The following is a 22009-nucleotide window of genomic DNA, read 5'->3' as shown; positions in this document are numbered from 1 at the left end:
GTCATTAAGACCTACCATCTTTGAAAATTTCCGAAACTTTAGCGTGCTTCATTGCTTGGGGAAAGACGACCGATTGAAGCATTAAATTGAATATATGAGCAAGAGCACGGGAAATGAAAGTTATGCAGTGCTTAATGGGTCCTAATTGTAGGTTATTGATGTCTAAGACCTTCCTGTTATTTAACTAATTAAATGTGGTACTCACTTCATATTCGTCATTATGCTGGAAGTAAATGTTAGCGGTAGTAATACTAGCATTTTTGTTCTCGAGGTTGCTGCGCGAAGGGCGTAGGCAGAAGGAATGGTAGCGTTAATGAAAGGTTGATTAAAGTGATTTGCAAGGGCCTTACCTCTCAATTCAATGCCGTCGTGAAGTATACTGTTTGGAACGCTTGTTTTGGTCCTATTGGCCAAGAACATCATTGTTTATATTACATGTAATATTAGGGCACTGCCATGTGGCAGTTAATAAAAGCTGCTCATAATAAGCCCATTTTTCATGCCTAAGTTCCAGATTTAATTGGTTTTTGAAAAATTTTTAATTCTTTTAGGTGCGATGTAGAATTTGACTGTAGAAATGAATGATACATGGAATTTTTACATCTGATCATGTTCAAGTGTTCTTTTGTTACCCACAGCTTTCTTGCTTTTTTCGGCAGTTTTATTTCTTTCATAGGAAAATGCTTTTCATATATTTTTACTAATTGTTTAATAAATTCCTTGTAAGCATCATTGACGTCAATTTTTTCCTAGACAGAAGACCAGTCTTGCTCCATTATTTAGCCCTTAAATACAACAAGCCTGCTCTCCGTAACATACTGAACAGTGAAAGTCTCTATATCATCGCTTCTAATGCCTTTTTTGTTTTTATATAGTGCATGAACAGGACAGTGATTGCTCAGGTCCAAAACCATAGTACCAGGAGCATAAATATTAGTTGACGTTTGTTACTAGAAGGCCAAGGCATGACAATGTGGGTCATGTAATGCGAGTTGGTGTAGTAAAGTTTTTGAAACCAGACGCTGACAATAATGTATCAAATTCTCTGGAGGCGTTGCTGTGTTCCAAAATATTGATATTGAAATCGCCACCGCATGTCAGGTGAAAGTTATTCTCGCAGATAAAATCCAAGAAACTTTCATTAAATTTTATGAAACCATGCAGTTTCCACCTGGTGGGTGATAGACGACTGCAAATACTTCATTATTATTTAATATTGTTAGTATATCACAGTCTTCTGTTGACACACAGTATTCATGCACCGAAACACATTTCTTCTGTTTAGTCACAAAAAGCACAACGCCTCCTCCACATTTTCATTTCATTTCATTTCTTTTTATTTCTACTCTTGCCATACAAGTTATCAAACACTGACTGAACCCATAGCCAGAGGCTAGTGTGAAGTTCAGAAACAAAAATACACAATGGCAATGACACAGCACTAGTGTAAAATAGAAAGCCCAAAATCATGGCGAAAGACCAAATTACAGTATACAATGAGGAGAAAATAATATAATATGCATTTTACAGCAGAATGAGTAAAGATCTGTAATGAACAACACTGTACAACAAACACAAACCGCGAACGACTGTCACATAGATCAAATAAGGCTCAAAAAGTATGTTCTTAATGCTTTATTTGTTTCGTTGGACTGTTTTATTTCTGGGGGTAAAGCATTCCAAACCTTGGCTCCTGAAAACTACACCAATCTTTCACTGTAGATGTTATTATTCAGTGGCCGATTAAAGTTACTGTGTGTGAGGTTTCTCGTGAGTCAAGAAGGAGAGCGAAACAGGGAGGCATTGAAAGGTTGGTTATATTTTTCTATGTTGTTTACACACACCGCTATCTTTAAGGACAGCAAAAGATCAAAAGGAAGGATGTTTAATAACTGGAAAATTGGTTTACTTGGTTCAGTATACTTGCTTTGTGTTATAATTCTGATAGCCCATTTTTGTAATCGCCGGATAGGATCAAAGTAAGTGTTGTATGTCAAACCCCATGATTCTACACAGTATGTTAAATGACTGTTAATAAGGGCAAAATAAAGGGTACGCAGTGAATGTTTGTTAAAACAATCAAGGGCCTGTAATAAGGCATAACAGCCAGAAGCCAACTTCGAACAGATGGCGCTAATCTAATCAGTGAAGATGTTCATCTAGAATGACACCAAGATACTTAAATGAGTGTGTTCATTCGAGTGAGTGGTCGTTAATGAAAATGTTAATTTGGAAGCTGTCAATGACTTTTGCTCATGAGCTAAATACCATGTATTTGGTTTTGCTTGAATTAATCGTTAGCTTGTTGGTGAAAAACAAGCTTGTAATTTTTTTCAATTCAGCATTTGTCTTTGCTTCTAGATCCTCATGGTTGTCTGCTGTTACTATGATCGCAGTGTCATCAGCATACATTAAAATATCACAGCAAGTTAGGACCTTCGGCAAATCATTCAAGTATAACGAAAATAACATGGGCCCTAAAACGGATCCTTGAGGAACCCCGGTCTGTAAATATTTAAGTGATGATATGATGTTATTGATAACTAAAGCTTGTTGATGGTTTTCAATGTAACCGGAAAGTAAGCTGTAGACTTCACCGCGAAATCTATAGTGGTTTAATTTGTTGAGCATAATAGCGTGATCCAGGGTATCAAACGCTTTCTTTAAATCAACAGGTACAACAGCGGCCAGTTTGTTTTCATGTAATGCTGTATCAATTAATTGAGTCAGGCTTAGGACCGCAGATGTCGTTGAATGATGTTTTCGAAATCCATGTTGCTGTTGACAGAGTAAGTTATATTTTTCTAAGAATTTGCAAATATTATTGGATGGAATCTTTTCGTAAATATTATTAATAACACTTAGGACAGAAATAGGTCTGTAGCTTGACGGGTTGGATCGGTCTCCATCTTTGTATACCGGGACAACTTTGGCAGTCTTTAGTGCAGAAGGGTACTTTGCACATTTTAATGAATGATTAAAAAGTTTGCATAAGATGGGTACCAAGATATCAGTGTTTTCCTTAAGTATGCGTGGGTAAATTCCGTCCAGTCCGGCAGATTTATTGCCTGGTAAGCTGAGAATAATGGATGTAATTACATCGGGCTCGATTTCAAACATTACAAAAGTATTGAGAACTGTATTGGATGCAGCGTTTTGTTGTGATTCAGGGAGTTGAGCAGCCAATGACGGGCCGATATTGGTGAAAAGGGAATTAAATCTTTCTGTAGTATTGCAATGTATTTCTTCCAGGAGAACATGGCGCAAACTGGCTTTGCCAGCAACTTCATTTATTATTTTCCAGATCTTATGTGAATTGCCAGAAGCCTGTTCAACGAGACGCATGTAATATGATTTTATTTTTGCCCTCATCATCGACACGGATCTATTGCGCAGGTTCTTAAGTTGGTTTAAATAGTAAACATTATCCTTGTGTTGCTTCCACGTACGGTACCATGAATCCTTCTCTTTTAGAACGGCGAGGATTAGCTCAGTCATCCAAGGGCATAGTGGTGCTTCGTAAGAGCGAACACTAATATTTTTGCTGCAGGTGGTAACCATTTGCAAAAGCATGTTTATTAGGTTACTAAACTCTGTGTCGACGTCATCATGGTATATTACACTGGGGTCAATGGCCAATAGATTTTCACGCAGTAGGGCATAATCTATTTTAGATACATACTTCTTGCTCTCACGCTCTGGTTTTATATCAGTGTCAGCAGCAACAGAAAGTGGGAGGTGATCGGAGATGGGTAGCTGTAAACCCCAGCGCATATCCCAGTCGGTATATTTGTTAATGCATGATCAATAGTTGATGAAGACGAGGTAGTTACACGCGTGGGTGTATTAATCATATTTCGGAAATTGTATGATGTTAACAGATTCACGTAGTCTTTGTGGCATTCAGCACTTGTATCAATGTTAAAATCGCCAACAATAATTATGCGTTCTGAGTGTGTAGTAAGCGTTTCAAGAATTCCTTCGAGTTTATCAAGAAAGGAGGAAAGGCGCGAGTTTGGCGGATGGTAAATAACTCCAACAGTGAATGAATGGGGCAGCTTTATGAACAGTGTTTCTATGTCTGTATGACTGAGGGTGACTGGTGCCAAAGACGAGAAAGGTAGACCATTTTTTAGAAAAAAGGCAACACCACCACCACGGTTTTTTGATTCTCTCAGATGAGATAGCATAACATAGCCAGGAAGCATAACTGTCTCATCTTTTTGCAGCCAGGTTTCTGTAAGTGCTACAATATCAAAAGATTGGGAATATCTTGCCAAGGAAGCCACTAGAAGGTTCAGGTTCTTCCTCACACTGCAGATATTAGAGTAAAATATTGATGAGTTTTTGTGACTGCTTAACAGGTCATCTTCATCTATGGCCAAAGACATTGTAAGAGTACACAAGTGCTAAAACACAAGAGCATTGGTAATCAAACAATTTTTCCCAGGCCATCTTCACAGGTTCTGTGCATTACTCTCAAGCTTTTCGTTTTTCTCATCAAGATTTTGCCTTCAGACACCCATGTGAACTTCCAGCCTCTGTCGCGCTTTATGCCAATAGCTTTGCCAAGCAAAACCTTTTTTTCTGGACACAAATGTTCATTGACAAAAACGGGATCGTTCTCTGGGAAGCCAAGCACGGAAGTATTCAGCCTGTTCTTTTTCACAGCTTGCAATACTCTGTCACGTGGGGACCTTGACTTAAATTTCACAATTACATTGGAAAGTCCCTTCGACTTGGTTGGAACACGGTGTACAGCGTCAATTTCCTCAGGAAAAAGCTTAACTTGTAGGTAAGAAGTTATCTGTGTCATGCTACCGAGGTTCTCGTTATCAGATTCAGGGATACCTTTCAATTTGATGTTATTCCTTCTGCTGTATTGCTTCAGTTCAACCAATTGTGTTTTTAGTTCCTTCACTTCGTTTGTCAGCTTCTTGTTTTTTTGCTGAATTTCCAGATTGTTCTTCTTTACTTCTGCGAGTTCAAGCCTCATCGTTTTAACTTCTGTTCTGAAGCCCTCAAAGGCAGTGTTCATGAAACCCACTGATTCCTTCACTGCTGCTATTTCAGTCTGTACAGCGTCGCTAGATGAGTTCAACTTGTTTACGATAACCTTAATTTCAGTGATGGCCTCCCTAAATTTAGAAGACATTTCTATCAGAACCCTAGTAACTTCTTTAATGCTTTTGGGAGCCTTGTCTGCTAGTGTCTTGGCAAAATTGTCAAGTTGCGTAGCCTCGTCGTCCCCCATTTTAACAAGTTTTCCACAATTGCGTCACAGACAACAAGAGGTACCAGAGCAGTGCAGCAACCGTAAAATGCAAGGAAATAAACTTTCACACGAATGTGTGTGTGCCCACCTGCATAGGTGCAACAATGCGGTTAGCAGTCGCACAGACGGCTGCCAGCACCGCTCTGATGTGTCCGTGGCTGTCGCTGGCTTCTTTTATCGGGTTGCTTGAAGGGCGTCGAAAGTCTTCCGCGCAGGCGCGAATTTCCTGGTTGATTGCTTGCACAGATCACTCTGCGGCCACGCTCCGGAATGTATCGTTGGTGCTGCGTTGGGTAAGATGGTCCTGCGCCGCTCGATGGAACCGCGTCAAAATGCCTGCATAGGTGCAACAATACGGTTAGCAGTCGCACAGACGGCTGCCAGCACCGCTCTGATGTGTCCATGGCTGTCGCTGGCTTCTTTTATCGGGTTGCTTGAGGGGCGTCGAAAGTCTTCCACGCAGGCGCGAATTTCCTGGTTGATTGCTTGCACAAATCACTCTGCGGCCACGCTCCGGAATGTATCGTTGGTGCTGCGTTGGGTAAGATGGTCCTGAGCCGCTCGATGGAATCGCGTCAAAATGCCTGCATAGGTGCAACAATACGGTTAGCAGTCGCACAGACGGCTGCCAGCACCGCTCTGATGTGTCCATGGCTGTCGCTGGCTTCTTTTATCGGGTTGCTTGAGGGGCGTCGAAAGTCTTTTGCGCAGGCACAAATTTCCTGGTTGATTGCTTGCACAGATCACTCTGCGGCCACGCTCCAGAATGTATCGTTGGTGCTGCGTTGGGTAAGATGGTCCTGCGCCGCTCAATGGAACCGCATCAAAATGCCTGCATAGGTGCAACAATACGGTTAGCAGTCGCACAGACGGCTGCCAGCACCGCTCTCATTTATCTGGTCGATTAAGAAAGAAACATTTGTATCCATGTAGCTCAAACTTGCTACTACCAGTTGTATACCAAGTTTCAGATAACATAATAACATCCAGTTTAAATAACAATTGGTCTAAATAAAGTCAGGTATCATCTTCTTTATTCACTGCAGAGCGGCTGTTAATATGTAAAACTGATTGGCAAGACGGGTAACTAGATTTAATAGTGGAAGGTGATATAATCTTTAGGTAGACACAATCGTATGCCTAAATATACCAGATGGGAAAGCCCTTCTGTATTTTGGAGAAAAACTGTAAATTAATACTTTATATACAATAAAAGATAGCCATAAAACACAGGTTCACTATTGAACTGAAAACTTTGTTGTTATTCAGTACAAAGTAGCATCACTAGTTCTTTAACTTCAGAGAGGAAAATGCACTTTTGACAGACATCCTTTTGACCAAAAGATTTCTTCCCGACCTTCATATACTACAACTGAGCTGTGATCAGTGCTGTCATACTACTTTAAAATTCCTTTTAATAAGAGTAGACCATACTGTATATCTTAATTTCCATCATCGTCATCATCATAATAATCATCGTCAGCCTATTTTATGTCCACTGCAGGACGAAGGCCTCTCCCTGCGATCTCAAATTACCCCTGTCCTGCGCCAACCAATTCCAACTACCGCTTGAGAATTTCCTAATTTCATCGCCTCACCTAGTCTTCTGCCGTTCTCAACTGCGCTTCCCTTCTCTTGGCACCCATTCTGTAACCCTGATGGTCCACTGGTTTTCCAACCTGCGCAATATATGACCTGCCCAGCTCCATTTTTTTCTCTTAATGTAAATTAGAATGTCGGTTATACCCATTTGCTCTCTGATCCAAACCGCTCTCTTTCTGTTTCTTAATGTTATACCTAGCATTCTTCATTCCATCGCTCCTTGCACGGTCCATAACTTGTTCTCAAGCTTCTTTGTCAGTCTCCAAGTTTCTGCCCCATATGTCAGCACCAGTAAAATGCACTGATTGTACACCTTCCTTTTCAGTATTATTAGTAAGCTTCCAGTCAGGAGCTGACAATGTCTGCCATATGTGCTCCAACCCATTTTTATTCTTCTGTGAATTTCCTTCTAGTGATCAGGGTTCCCTGTGAGTAATTGACCTATTTCTAGTAATTTCTATGTACCTAAGTTTCTAGCAGCTTGCTTCATTCCTGTTATGCAATGCTAGGAGGCTTATGAACACCGTACTTTTTTTTTTTGCCAAATTTTATAAGCAATAAACTTTGTGATCAATTTCCTGATATTCAATATTCGGCTTGTTTTTCCTTGATTCGATTCAATATTCTGTTTGAAATCTACGATTCAGTACTCGCACACCCCTACACTTTAGTTCACAGAAGTAAGATTGTGATAATGTGCCGTGACATCTCTGAAAGCCAGTGATTACATACGGAACAGAGAATGATGTTGGAAAATATATTAATAATGATAGCTAGCAGAGTGAACACAGCATTTTTCATGCTTGGAAGAGTGCTGCACTTTGGTGAACGAGCAAATTGCACTTGCCACTACTTGAAGAATACAGCTTACCGTAGTTGTAAGTCTAAAAGACCCTGAGTGTAAACTTGGCCTGGGTGTATGTGTGCTGTCTATTGCTATTTATGACACAGTTGCAAATTACCATTGCCCATCGCAGCTTTTTGAATTGCACTGGTAGCTTAGCTATGAAGACGTGAACCTCTGCGCCATTTCTTGTAGACAGCGACGTCAGCATCAAGACACCTTACAGACAGATGCATCCCTGCTGTAAACTGCCACACTTTGCACCTTGCAAAGCGAGTGCGCTTGTGGAATGTTTGCTCGTGTCGCCTGGCTACCAGGCATCCTTTTGGTTTGCACATTTGTAGGTGCAAACATTGCAGTTCAGGTTTGCATTTGTAGTGCTCTGCATTCGCAAGTATTGCCTTAACTGTTGTGCGACCAACCATCTATAAATCAGTGGCTATTTATTCCACACAGTATTAAAAAGGAAAAATAAAACAAGTCTGAATTACTCTTTTACTGTATTATTTTTTCAGCTCATGCACGCTGTTATTGTGCATCCGGGTTCATTGAATCTTGTTTAAAGAAGCCAACTACACTTGGAGATTTCATTGATAAATTTACGATTAAAGCTAGTTTGCTGAATCGTAAACACCAGAAAAATCTTAATTATGTCCTCTTGCAAAGTGCTAGTCAACAGGACATAAGAGCATGCAGAATCAGTCTTGCTGATAAAACACGGAAACCTCAGTTGAACAAAATTTTCTGTGAATGGAGTCACCAGGCTGTGTTAGCACTGCTGTTTGTCAAGTATGACTTTCCACCAACTAGCTAATGTTTCCCTACTATTGCAGCTACAACCTCAATAAATGTATATGTTCCACTGTATAGCTAGTAAGCTGAAACCAAGTGGCACTATTTCCCTACTGTGCAATTGTTCTGTGTTTAAATGATTCAGTAATAGCTGTATTATTCTTGTTCTAATTTCTATATAATACCCATGGCACATGACTTCAAAAAATGGCATTAATTGCTTTATGCCTTAAAGTTTAATGCCATTTGTGCAGTGCCACATGGCCATCCTTGCAACACAGTGTATTCTTAAAACCCGTCTGGCAGTCAAATGCATACTTTTGCTCCCAATATTCGGAGTTACAGCATCACATAAAAATTATATTTCTTAATTAAACTGAAGTAGTGCAACATAAACATGCCTATTAATGGCTTTATTGCTATTTCATGCACTTTTGTGTGCGAATTAATACTTTTTTGATGAAATTATGATTGGAAAACCAACTCGCTGCATTCACTGTAGTTGGCATCTTTGCAACATTGAGTGCCATGTGGTACTAACATAACATACCATAATGCACCGATTTGATTAATTCAGAGTGTACATGCAGGGCCTGATAGGGAAATGAAGGGTACCTAGGCACTTTAGAAAGCCGACAGAGGGTTGGTTTCCAAGGGACCTAATTTTATGCTTGAAATTTGCTTGTTTATTTTAATGCATGAAAGAAAATCTTCACCCCACTTATTGTTTTCATGACAGCCTGAGAAAAGGCAAAATAAGTGACAAGAGAGATTGAGGGCAAAGGAAAAGCAGAGAGGTACTGAGCTTGGTTATCTGCCTTGCATTAACATAAAACAGAACCCCCTCTTTGGTGCACAAAACCAGATTTATTCATTTATGCCACATAATACTGATAACTGGAACCAGTTTGGCTATTAATATTTAGTCTGTCTGATGCTAAGTCTTACTGTTAGTGCGTTTATTTTTCAATGAATGTCAGTAATATTCTAAAGCTGCTTCATATTCCATTAGAGCTGAAATTCAGGCTACTCAATTCTTCATGGTCATCGAAAACAACACGTAAGAAACACAAGGGGTGAACATAGATGAGACATACGATCTCATATTCTATTTTCCTGTAATAGTGTTTTCCCCTTGTGCTAAGACCAACTCCTCGTTTCAATTTCTTGGAAATAACAAAAGTCATAGAGGAGAAAGAGATATAGAGGAAGACAGAGTTCAGGCACACTGCAGATGCAGCTATGCTTCATTGACAGAAATGAAAGCATGCATAAAGACCTGGTGACAGTACATCACTGAATGGCTTGACATACCACTTAAGTGAAGAATGTGCATGCAGAAACAAAAGAAAGGTGTCACAGGAGTGGCCTCACCTCATGCTACTGCAAAGTAAAGTTTAACAGGAAAAATGAGTCCAATAACCGCAGCTCAACCTAAGTCACTACTGCAGGTCAGAGGAGGAACGACAGCGATGGATACAAGACCTGTGTGGCTGCATTGAGATGGCCCGAGACCACAAAGGCCTGTACTACACAAGCCTCAAATCCTGCCGTAAGCATCATCATTGTCACAAGCTGGAATAGTGGGGCAAGAAAATTCTTGAAGGAGTACTAACACAAAATATTGTGTCCAACTTTTTAGCTGCTTCACATAGCTGTCTATTTCATAATGACAGTATGAAACTTTAATTTTTTCAGTGCACAACAAATAATTACATTATCATTTAATGTTACCTGTTTAAAATGCGCACCAAGTGCAGCATGGCTTTGGAAGTGAAAAAGCAAAAGTGTTTGTGAAACCAGAGCACCAAAAACAACACCAAAAACTAAGAACTAAAAAGCATGCCATTCAGCCCAGCTCTGTAGTTGAAGGCCAATAACCTTGTCACTGAAAGCCTTTGATCCATTCAAACAGACACTTTTCTTAGAAACATAGGGAACCCATTCTGCCTTTTTGTCCCATAAAGTGCTAAAAGGACTTGAAAAACACTACTGTGCTGCTCTTCGCAGCACAGTCAGATAGATCAGTTAGATTTTAACGATGCAAGTAGCGTCGTTTTTCACATCCAAAGCTGCACTGCACTTTGCATGCATACTGAACTGGCCACCTTAAGAAGTTACGTAATTAATTATTTGTTACCTTCTCAAAGAATTGAGGCTTTGTATCGTAAATACTGGGTTGGCACCTATGAAATATGAATATATGAAAACACGACAAAACTTTTCTGTCATTACTCCTTTAATTGAAAATTTGTTCCTGTAAACTTGGGTGCCCTCAATAAACAGAAGTTGGCGGTGAAATCAAAAGCTGTTCTACACTTATTTACCTGATTCTAATGCATATCTTTTTTCTTAAGAAAAGGCGAATTATACTAAGGTGCATATGTGAATCATGCACAAAAACAAGTTTCACTAGCCACACCTTATTGTCATTGGCATCAACCCTTCCCTGCATGCAGGAATGTATTCAGAAAAGGTGATATGTAACCTCCTTATCATAGACTTCACTCACAGTGTGATTCAATGAAAAAGGTTGAGGCATGCAGTGCCAATACAATTACTACTGCATGCTTACTGTAAATGGCATGTTGAAGAAAACTACGTAATACACTTATATAAATATTCATTTTTTGCACTAGTGCCTTGATTTGTTATTTGGGCTGTAATTAGAAATGATAATTATTACTTACCGCATGACTCACCACCTGTCTTGGTGGCCCAACCACGGCAGACCTGCATCAGATTGGTGACTGATTTATCTACAGTTTAAAAGGTTATAGGCAGGTAACTCCTGATGTGTTCATGGCGTCCATGGTTTTAAAACCTTTGTTTCATTTTCTACAACTCCACAAAAAGGTGTCATCGATGTGTAGATCCTGACAGGGTTTCGCTGTACCTTTGAGCAAAATTGAATATTTTATGGGTGGCTTGTCAAGGTGGACTGTTGAACAGAGTGCCTTTGTTATACAGTTCATTTAGTGACGTGTGTTCATCATGACATGATTTCTTGCAGACTCTTCAGATGAGCGGCTAGATAGGTCAGGAGCAGAAAGCATGCGGCATTCTAACTCGGCACAGAGCCCAGTCCATGCCACTACCACATTGCACCTTTGCTGGCACCGCAACACAAGCATTGGCCGAAGCCAGTACCAGCAGGCATTTCTGGTGAGCACGTCTTGTACAACGCTGCATCTTGCATTGTGCAAGGCAATAAAATTAAGACAAGTGACACATATACGGAAACGGTTTGTGTTACTGTTCATGTGAGGGATGCAGATGTCATTGCTCAGATTGATACCCTCGTGTAATTTGGCAGTTACTTTTCTGCCCTATCAAAGCTGTATCCATATCTTATTGCAGTAGAACCCAGCTATTACGTTCCCCGGTGCTGCATTTTCCCGGCTGCTACATTGTTGTTGCACAGACCCAGCATATTCGCATACAACCTCATGCATTGAAAAATATATAGATCCCCTTCACTGTGGGAATCGATGTGAGTGAAAGTTTCTGTGCTGTTTGATTTGATGGGCGATGATTAGTGGTTATGTTTATGACAAATCTTTCATTTATTCAACTTTTAGACCAACACGAGAGTGGTGAGTTGATGTCAAACGTTACCATTCGTACACCACTGCTGTTTGCCTGCGTAGTACACAGAACACATAGAGGTGTTTCCTTGAGGCATCGTTGCACGCCATACTTAATAACCTCTGATAGGATTGAGCGTTGTCGTTTCCTCACGTGGCACATCACATCGTGGACTCCGGATAAATTTTGACACCGTGGTGTTATTTAACGTGTCCCTAAATCTAAATGCATGAGCATTTCTTATGTTGAAATGCAGCTGCCGTGGTCGGGATCAAACCCACAACCTCAAGTGTTAATTTGTCATGCAACCATGTCCATATTGTTGCCTAGACCCTACCTTGCACTTTAATGCAGCCCTGCTTGTACGGCCTGCGTAAGTTGTCCACCTGATAAATTTGTATGTTGTTTGTTTTTCAAAAATAGCAGAAACATACCATACTGCACCTTGAACTTAAATTTATCGAGCTTGCCTCCAACTGCTGTCATGTCTATAGTAGCAGCGTTTCCTTGCCTTCTCACATCACCTTCTCCCTACCTCTCTCTCCCCTCCCCTCTTGTATGGGAACTGCGAGCAAAGAGTTCCAAGGCTGTTATTCACTTGTATTGTGACTGCATCGGTTCTACCCAATCTCTACCTCCTCTACCCCCTCCTGTCTGCCATTCTATCTAGCTCTACAGATTCTACAGTGCTTTAGCGTGGGTTATGGATAATTGCAGCTGTCAAGAGGCTAATGTAGCGACACCAAGGGAGCTTCAGAGGGTATTATGCACATGCGACGTGCTAGAAAGGTCCAGATGAGTTTCTTTCTCGTGTCGCCTTTCCTCTCTGCCCTGCTTCTGCCATGTATACGCATGCTCTGAGCCACCCCTCGACGCAGTGTGCCCTATAGCAGCAGCAACAGCAGTGGGAAAGTAGAAGGAAGAAGCAAAGAAAGCTTCACTTTAAAAACCCCGTTGTTACATCATAACTGTGGAAATGAACTCGTATGATATGTCACAATCTGGCACCCCGAGCCTGCCCGAGCAACGAGCGTCGACCACCATTCTTGCTTTTGATGAGCCTTGGTTTGGCTTGACTGTGGAACTGACTGGACAGAGCCGCACACGAGTAAAACATTCTTAGACATACTTCAGTTTCACAGCTGCCTATACGCACCGACTGGCCAGCATGGCTGCAGCGTCTGTCACTGGAGCTACCGGCGCAGCAGTCGCATCATTTCCACCAAATGGCCTGTACCACTTGTCCATCACTAAATGTAGCTTAGCTACACACTCTGAGTTTTGTGACAAACCTGCCACGCTTAAGTAACAGATACTTCACTCTCTCTGTGTATCTGTGCCAGTCTGTTTTGGAGTCGCATCTCTCTTCATGCACAATACTTCGTCTGCCGTATGATTGGTGCGATGGGTCATTTTCCCCCTTGTACCACATTTTTGTCACTGAATGTAGTTTAGCTGGCTCCTCAAAATTTTATGCCAAGGATTATGTGGAAAACACAATTACCCTCTGCTGACCTCGAAAGACACGTGTAGCTGGTGTCTCGAAGCTGAACCTGTACTGAACAAAAGTGGTTGTATGCGATGACTCTGCTTTCCAACCAACTTTTCAAAATTAGGAGTGCCACATTGGCCTACTCAGTGTATTTTTCTCTTTTTTCTGGCAGCTTATTCTTAGCATGTGCAATAAAGATGATGAGTGCTTGTGTAGAAGCAGCGGTATTAAGAGCGAATGCTTTTTTACAGTCACTCACGGATATAAAAAGATGTACGCTTTTATGTGATCGGCAGGAAGTGGCAAGAACGGATTACAGAACTGCGCATTCATTGGTCAAAGGTTTATTTTGTTTTCAACGAACAAAATTGACAACAAACATTGTGATTGTGACATCTATTATTTACTTGAGCAACCCCTCTTTTTTTTTTCTAAAGTAATTCTGACTTTTTTCTGGCAAGTTGTGTGCATGTGCTCTGTAAATGATAGTCTTACTGTATATTTTTGTATTATTATTATTATTATTATTATTATTATTGTGGTTGTTGTTGTTGTTGTTGTTGTTGTTGTTGTTGTTGTTATTATTATTATTATTATTATTTATTGCATGCGCATGAGCGTGTAAAACTTGATTAGGCATGTCAAGGTTTACAAATCATCGCATCCAAATGCAGGCACTCAAGGACTAGCCTTATCGGGGTGTTCCAGAATAAATAGCTGGAAACAGGACTCACTGAAATGTGTGATGAATAACTTTTTAATTCTGTATGCGTTCAATAACAGTGAATATCTCGGGATGGTTTTGAACGACCTCATATCTCCGCGAAGATGCTTGTGGGGGTCAAGAATCGTGTACATTTGAAGCTATGGGCATATTTAGTCACCGCATATTGCCTATATGGTATATGTTTCTGGTATTGCTGTTTCTGGTATCGCATGAGAGTGAGAGGGAATAAACTTTTATTTGGCACTCAAGTAGGAAATTCTTCCTTGACGAGTGGGGCCCTCAGTCTAGGGCTCCATTGCCATGTGCAACTTCGCGAGCCGTTCCTTCGCGATCAGCCGTTCCTGTTCCTGCCGTCTTGAGCTGAGCAGTGCAGACTCCCAAGAGGAAAGAATAGGGTTGGTATAGGAAGAACACCTGAAGGGTCAGGGCATTTCCCTGTGGAGTGGTACACCGTGGGTTTGGTGCCACAGTAGGGCCAATAGCGCGTATAGGGTGGGATGCATGTGGACTCAAAAAAAGTAATCGGTCTGCAGCTCCTGCCAGGTAGCGGCATCTGCCCTATTAAGCAAAGGATATGAAGGGGGATAGTTATGGTGGCCTTGTCAATAGTACTCCAATGTCGCGGTGTAGTGTAGGGACTCTGCCAGTGTGTCGTCTGGGTTGGACAGCTCTTCCGATGGTGCCCGGCCGGTCACACCTCAGGTGACCGCATTAACGCGTTTATTACCATGGAGAGAGGAGCGGCTAGGAGTCCAAGCGATAGGCACCCTGCGTAACACGGAAGGGGGGGACAGAGAAAAGGATTCGATGTGTGTGTGCCATCGCAAGTCCTTGCGTGAAAGCCCAGCAGGCAGTCTGCAAGTCCGTCACTATGGTGATGGGGGTGTCATGTGCGGGAAGGGTTGAGGCATGGAGCCAGGGTGATAGCTCCCTCCTCTGCCGAGCCGCTGTCCATTGTGAGAACTGTAGTAAACACCCTAAGTGCGTCTGTGTTTTCAATTGCAGCTAAACAAATGGCATGCCTCCCTGGGTAGCGGGCTGCATCAGTGTGAAGAACCAGTGTCACTGTGGTGCCACCTCCAAAAATGAGTGCCAGGGCCTGAGTTCCGGCACATCTCCAGCAGGTGTGTCGCTTGGGATGCATACTGCTGTGAATTGGAGTTACTTCAATGCTAGCATGTAGAGCAGGAGCGAGGCGATACTGTTGGTTGTGGGTGGGTGTCTCAGGGGCAGGGTAACCAAGATGAAAGAATATAGCGCAGCCCTGACAGCTCTGCCTGAGACATTGGAGCTGACCATTGTGATCAGCCTCAAGAATGGTGAAGTGGCTATGGTGTTGTGGACACCAAGCTGAAGAAAGCATTGTTTGGAAGCATGGGAAGGCAACCCAAGAGCCGCTTTCACTACCTTCCATAGAAGTACGTCCATCCTCTGAGTCTGAATGAGGGTGAGATCATGAGGGTTGTGTTCTGAAGCTCGCTCGAACGGAAGTTGCCACTACAAGTGGAGGTAACGTTCACACACTTCTGTAAGTACATAGCACTACACTGTGATACACATATTATTATCTTATATGTCGCCGTTGTACTTGATTTCATGTTATGCACACTTGTGCTTAATTTTCAAGTCATCTGCTTCTCTAACGATGATTTCAGTTATGCTTTTGAGGGTAGTATAGCGGCTAAAAGTAGCATCTTGTGGATTTTATTGTCGCCTTTCAGGCAGCAAATTAGGTTTCCATTACTCAAAAGACACTCACCTACGAGTTGCATCATGTAAAATGATCCACATATTGCAAATACAGCACAGTGTCCCATAAAAAGCATGACTGAAATTGGTTCTTAAACAGCTAAATTTGAGCACAGTGAGGAAGTTTTCCATACCTTGCTCAGTGAAAGACGTTCGCAGTTTTCTTGGCTTGTGTTCCTGCTTCCGGCGCTTTGTTGACAATTTTGCCAACATCGCTCATCCCCTCACCGACCTTCTGAAGAAGGATGCTGTTTTTCTCGTGGGCCTTGAGCCAGTTACTGCCTCTTCAACTCTAATCAATCTGCTTACGACATCCCCAATATTATTGTATTTTGACCCATCTGCTCCAGCAAAAGTTCTCACAGATGCCAGTGGCCAAGGCATCGACACTCCTTGCACAACATCAGCGTGGTCAGGCCTGTGTAATAGCATACGCTGGCCTGCTGCTCTCTTCACCAGAGCGAAATTATTTGATCATCGCACACGATTGTCTTGCACTTGTTTGTGTGGTAACTAATTTTCGCCCGTTTCTGTTTGGTGGTCATTTTCAGTGGTCATATTGTGCTCTATGTTGACTCTCTTCACCAAAGGATCCCGCTGGTCAGCTTGGTCGCTGGGCATTGCACTTGCAGGAGTGCATATGCATTTTCGGTTGTCTACAAGACTAGGCGAATGCACTACGCACGATGCCAACTGTTGGTCTCAGTATCCAGTGCATCCCCCTGACATTAGAAGTCATAACACCAAAGCGTGTTCTTTTCATATTGTACCTGCTTAACATTGAAAGAAAATGGTGCTGTGACCCTACGTTATGCTCTATCATAGACCGTTTAAGTATGCGAAGTGCCAACGCATCACTACATATATCCTCGCTTTGGGATGGAACTTTTTACTGCCACAGTGTTCGCCTCGACAGCCTTGCTCGTTGTTCCAGCCCAACTGCGTTCCACAGTTCTCAAGCAGCTTCATGACTATTCTGGTCATCTTGGTATCACACACACATATGACTACATGCGGCATCATTTCTATTGGCCCTTTCTTTATTGCTCCGTCCAACGATATGTTGCCAGCTGCAAACTTTGTCAATGACGTAAGCGGTCAACAACACTTCATTTCGGCCTCCTCCAGCACGCAATGTAAAACCGCACCCATAACATCCTACAATACCAGAGTAATGTTCTGTTGAACCTATATATTTAAAAATGGAACAAATTAATATTGTAGAAAAGCACATACAAGGTACAAAAAGGCAGTTATACTTCACAAGCGATGTCATAGCTCATTATTGGATTTGTTAACTAATGTTGAATTCCAATGGCGGAGTCGGAAAAGCCGGCGGACTCCACGAGCGAGCACTCGACGCTGGCGCAGAGCAACGCCTCCAGATCCGCGAGTCCAACACAACCTGCGCCACCGGAGCAAGGCGGAAGCGGAAGTTCTATCACCGAGTTACCCAGGATACCTTGCGTGTTGTAATTTCCTTCCGCTGTTTGCTCCCAGCCCCTCCGCACCGGTCACTTGTCTCTTCAACGCCGTTCACCTGTTGTTTTTTTAAAAGTGTAGAATGGATATCTCGCCAAGGGTGCAGCAGCTTTTGCTTCCTTGCGAGTCATGACCGGTGGCGCCTCCCAGCAGACAAACGTGGTAAAGGAAATACGTCACGCAGAGTTCCGGTCCACTCCGCCGATTTTGGCAGAGCATCTTTTTCTACTCCACGGAGTGACTCCCGCTCTGAATCCACTCTGACTCTCTCATTGCAACACCTTACTCCCGCCCTCACTTTGCCATTGGAACAAACTTGCTCCGAAATTAGCAGAAAAACTTGCTCCGACTCCGCCATTGGAATTCAACATAAATCATCTTGATTAGTTGTGAAAATGTCATCATGAATGCTTCATGCTTCTTTAAGTTTGGTGCAGCTGTGTTGTTCGCTTAAAGTTGTCACTGGAACCATTTAAAAGCTGACCTGAAATGCTAGCACAGCAGGCAGCCCATAAGCACTTTATACCAATTAGTATTTTGTCTGGGTTATTACAGTTTTTATTTCTTGCAGGTGGCTTTGTGTATGGGTATCAGATTAGCACAATGGTTTAGCCACTGTTGTGAAAGGTTGATGCCCTTCTGGATGTGTTGTTATGCAGCACTACCTCAGTGGCTACCTGCTGCGCAAGTTCAAGAACAGCAGTGGATGGCAGAAGCTGTGGGTGGTGTTCAGTAACTTCTGCCTCTTCTTCTACAAGTCCTTCCAGGTTTGAGCCTGTCATATAGAATTTGACAACTGCATGTCACTTTCAAATGCGGGCAGTGGTTAGCCCAAACATTAACCTAAGTAAATTTTGCTGAAAATGCTATTTGCATTGACTCTTGTCATGTTGCCTAAGTAGGCACTAGGACATCTACACCCTTCCATCTTTTCTTTGTTGTCAATAATCCAATGACAGCCAATTCCAACAGAACTTAGGCACCCACCCTTGCACAGCCCCTTCCACTCTCAAGTATACTCGTTTAGCGTTTTCAGTGCACTCCCCGTTTCTCCAGGAGCAAATCGTGCAAGAAATACCATTGCATACCTATTGTTGCATCTTGGGAAAATTCATGTAAACACACAAAAACCTTGCAAATTTGCAGGCGGAGCAAATATCTCAGTGCTCTGTCACTCTCTCACAGCTATTACAAACCAGTGTGTCAGGTTCATGCACACTTTACAGGCAAAGATACTTATTTATACTTGATGAATTATGAATTGGAATAATCCGACAATGGAGAACCAGTTTCTGTGTAGCATGAAGTATCTGCCGAGCCAACAAGAGAAGAAAAAATGGCCATGTTTGTGTATTAGAAGGGCAGTCCTGGTTATAACCAGTGTGGTATGTTTGTCTGTTCAGGCTATGACAGACAAAGGAATTTATGAACTGTTCAAATATACTGAAACTGGAGAAAATAGCTACGAAAAATTAGCTTCTGTATGGCATAAAATCTTTACTGAATAAACACATGCACAAAAAAAAAAGAACAGCAGGGTCTGTGTATCAGCCAGTCCCCTACTGTAACTTAAGCACACTCAAGCAGCTCTTGATGGTCTTTTCTTCTTTTTCCCCAGTATCTTCTTGCTGTCTTGGCATCCTTGTGACGTGACATCCTTGTTGCTGTTGTGGCTGAGCTAGAAAAAAAAAAAGTTGGCACAAGAATCGGGGAAGAGCTGCAGAAAAAGTGCTTTCTGTTTTGCAAGCTTACTAAAGGTGCGAGATGTTGCACTTTCCATGTAAAAATACATATACTTAGAAGATACAAGTATGTTATAGAATTGTTTGCACATGGCTCCTGCCACTATTTTGTAACAAGTCCACTAGTTTGACACCATGGCAGCAAATGGCGTGAAAGTAGATGGAAGTTTGGCATTTGTCCTGTGTGTATCTTGCTTCATCCCATATAAATTTAGCGCCACTAAATCATGTTTCACTGTACATGTAGACACTAGTCCAGCTTTCTTGTTTGATTAACAGGCCCTTATAAGGGCAATTCCAGCATTTTACTTTAGCTACAAAGCTCAGGTCAGAAGTGGTTAAGGATGAAACTCTACGCTTGTGGCAGGAATCTGTGCCCCTGGCAAGCCTTCCACTGCTGGGCTACACAGTAGCACAGCCTGGTGACCAGATGGGCAAGCAGCACGTCTTCAAGCTGCAGTACCGCAGCCATGTCTACTTCTTCCGTGCTGAGAGCGAGTACGCATATCAGAGGTGAGTTCCATGTGCCTGATGTCGACAGTTTTCACTTCTAAAAAGATTTAAGACAATTCCTCTAAATATCTTGATTGTAACTGTTATGGTGTAGACCAGTTGTTTTAAAGCTCTCTTATTTCTCAGTAATATTGTTACAAGCACGGGGAAAAGGGGTTTATTGAGGCGTGCGAGAGCAGGAACGGCAGGCTACGAACAACAGGAATGGCCGCTGCTCAGTCTTCGTTCTCCTCTTCCCCTCTCTTCTTGATCCCCGCGTCCCTTTGACGCGCTTGGACGTAACATGCGTCCCCTCGCAGACAAAGCCCCCTGGGCGAGTCAACTAGCTTGTCGTGGCGTGCATGATTTCAACCGTGCGACATGTGCGACTTGTGTCCTAGCAGAACGTCTACCAGTGTTCGTGAGGCGCGCGAGAGTATAGTTAACTTCGCTGACTTTGTCGATGACAACATACGGTCCATCGTAGTTTGCCAGCAGCTTTTGACACAAACCGCGCTTCCTTGTGGGAGTCCAAAGCCAAACGAGATCACCAGGGTGATATGTAACAGGCCGATGTCGTGCGTCGTAGCGGGCTTTGGAGTTTTCTTGTGATGCCAAAGTCCGAAGACGCGCAAGTCGCCGAGCCTCTTCAGCGAGGCATAGCGCATCGGCGACCGTAGGATTGTCGTGGTCGTAAAAAGGGAGGACAGTGTCGAGCGTATACCGGGGCGGCCGAGCATATAGAAGGAAGAAGGGGCTGTAGCCGGTTGTCTCGTGCTTGGCGGTGTTGTAGGCGTAAGTAATAAACGGTAGAACTTCATCCCAATTCTTGTGATCGGACGCAACATACATGGAAAGCATGTTGGTGATTGTTCGATTAGTGCGCTCAGTGAGGCAGTGAGGCGCTCAGTGAGGGGAGGCATGTTACGGCGTGGGCGTTGGTCGTAGTCATGACCTTGATAGCTCATGGTCCCTCTCGTTTGTGGGGTAGGCCTATACTCGATGGTCGCTGAGTTCACCGTGGGTTGCCATGTCGTCGAAACGGCCGTGTTTCTCATCTCGTGTGCTGAGTACGCGCCAGTGATGCCGGGTGTGCAACGGTACATCTCTTCCTGATGGAGCAACTCTTCGCGAACAATCTGCCGTATAGTGGATGGAAGGTCAACACACGAGCTTGGGTCTACACTCGCCACCGTCGTGACATTAGCCAGGCGACCAAACTTCGGTATTATCCGTCGCATCTTCAGCGTCTCGAAGGTTCGGCAGTGGCGAATGACGTCAGACACGGAATCCAAGCTTTCCTTGCCGATCAAAAAATTGTAGACATCTTCGGCTATTCCTTTCAACAAATGTCCAACTTTGTCATCTTCAGACATTTGAGAGTTGACTATTTTACACAGTTTCAGCACTTCTTCTATATAAGTCGTACAGGTCTCGCCGGGAATCTGAGCTCGTTGCGAAAGCGTCTGTTCAGCGTGTTTCTTTTTTGCGCTAGAATCTCCAAAACACGCTCTGAGCTCCTCGACGAAAAGCTCCCACGAAGTGAGCGTGTCTTCGTGATTCTCGTACCAGACGAGCGCAGTGTCGGTAAGGGAAAATACAACATTGGACAACTGTGCGGTCGAGTTCCAACCGTTAGACCGGCTCACCCTTCGGTAGTTCGTGAGCCACTCGTCGACATCTTCTCCGGCTTTTCCTCCGAAAGTGAGTGGCACGCGGTAGTATTGCCACGGAACACCAGGTGCTGGCCTAGAAGCCGCGTCAGATCCTTCGGGAGTCTGGCAGGCGTATTCAGGCATGTCAGGTGAGGGTGGCGGAAGTCCGGCAAGTCGACGGCTTCGGCGAAGTTGTAGCAGCGTAGGCTCCGTGGTTACGAGGTGTACCCCGCACCTCCACCAATTTGTTACAAGCACGGGGAAAAGGGGTTTATTGAGGCGTGCGAGAGCAGGAACGGCAGGCTACGAACAACAGGAATGGCCGCTGCACAGTCTTCGTTCTCCTCTTCCCCTCTCTTCTTGATCCCCGCGTCCCTTTGACGCGCTTGGACGTAACAATATGCAACATATTTTCTTTATGACATCTTTTTTATTAACTTTCCTGCCCTCATTCTCTATTTCTTTACCTTGTATTCCTTCCATGACAAAGAGACACTTCAGGTGTCCACTGGATAGTGAGAAAGCTACGATGCCCATGACCTTTTGTCTGCGCCCTTCTTTTGTCATTC

The 22009-nt window shown here is 43.0% G+C and overlaps 1 protein-coding gene across 2 annotated transcripts in view; it reads left to right on the top strand.

Annotated features, from left to right (window-relative positions):
* The window catches only part of LOC135904609 (FERM, ARHGEF and pleckstrin domain-containing protein 2-like), a 220828-nt gene that overhangs the window by 180094 nt on the left and 18725 nt on the right, over positions 1-22009 (top strand). For both annotated transcript variants that reach the window (XM_065435478.2, XM_065435463.2), the window contains 4 exons: positions 9965-10065; positions 11527-11678; positions 18211-18318; positions 19661-19806. In XM_065435478.2, coding sequence (XP_065291550.2) covers positions 9965-10065; positions 11527-11678; positions 18211-18318; positions 19661-19806 — 507 coding nt within the window. The remainder of the gene's footprint in view (positions 1-9964; positions 10066-11526; positions 11679-18210; positions 18319-19660; positions 19807-22009) is intronic.

Source organism: Dermacentor albipictus, chromosome 1 (genome assembly GCF_038994185.2).
Source record: "Dermacentor albipictus isolate Rhodes 1998 colony chromosome 1, USDA_Dalb.pri_finalv2, whole genome shotgun sequence".
Classification (NCBI taxonomy): domain Eukaryota; kingdom Metazoa; phylum Arthropoda; class Arachnida; order Ixodida; family Ixodidae; genus Dermacentor; species Dermacentor albipictus.
Note: the sequence above shows the minus strand (reverse complement) of the source record. Positions and strands in the feature narration are given on the sequence as shown.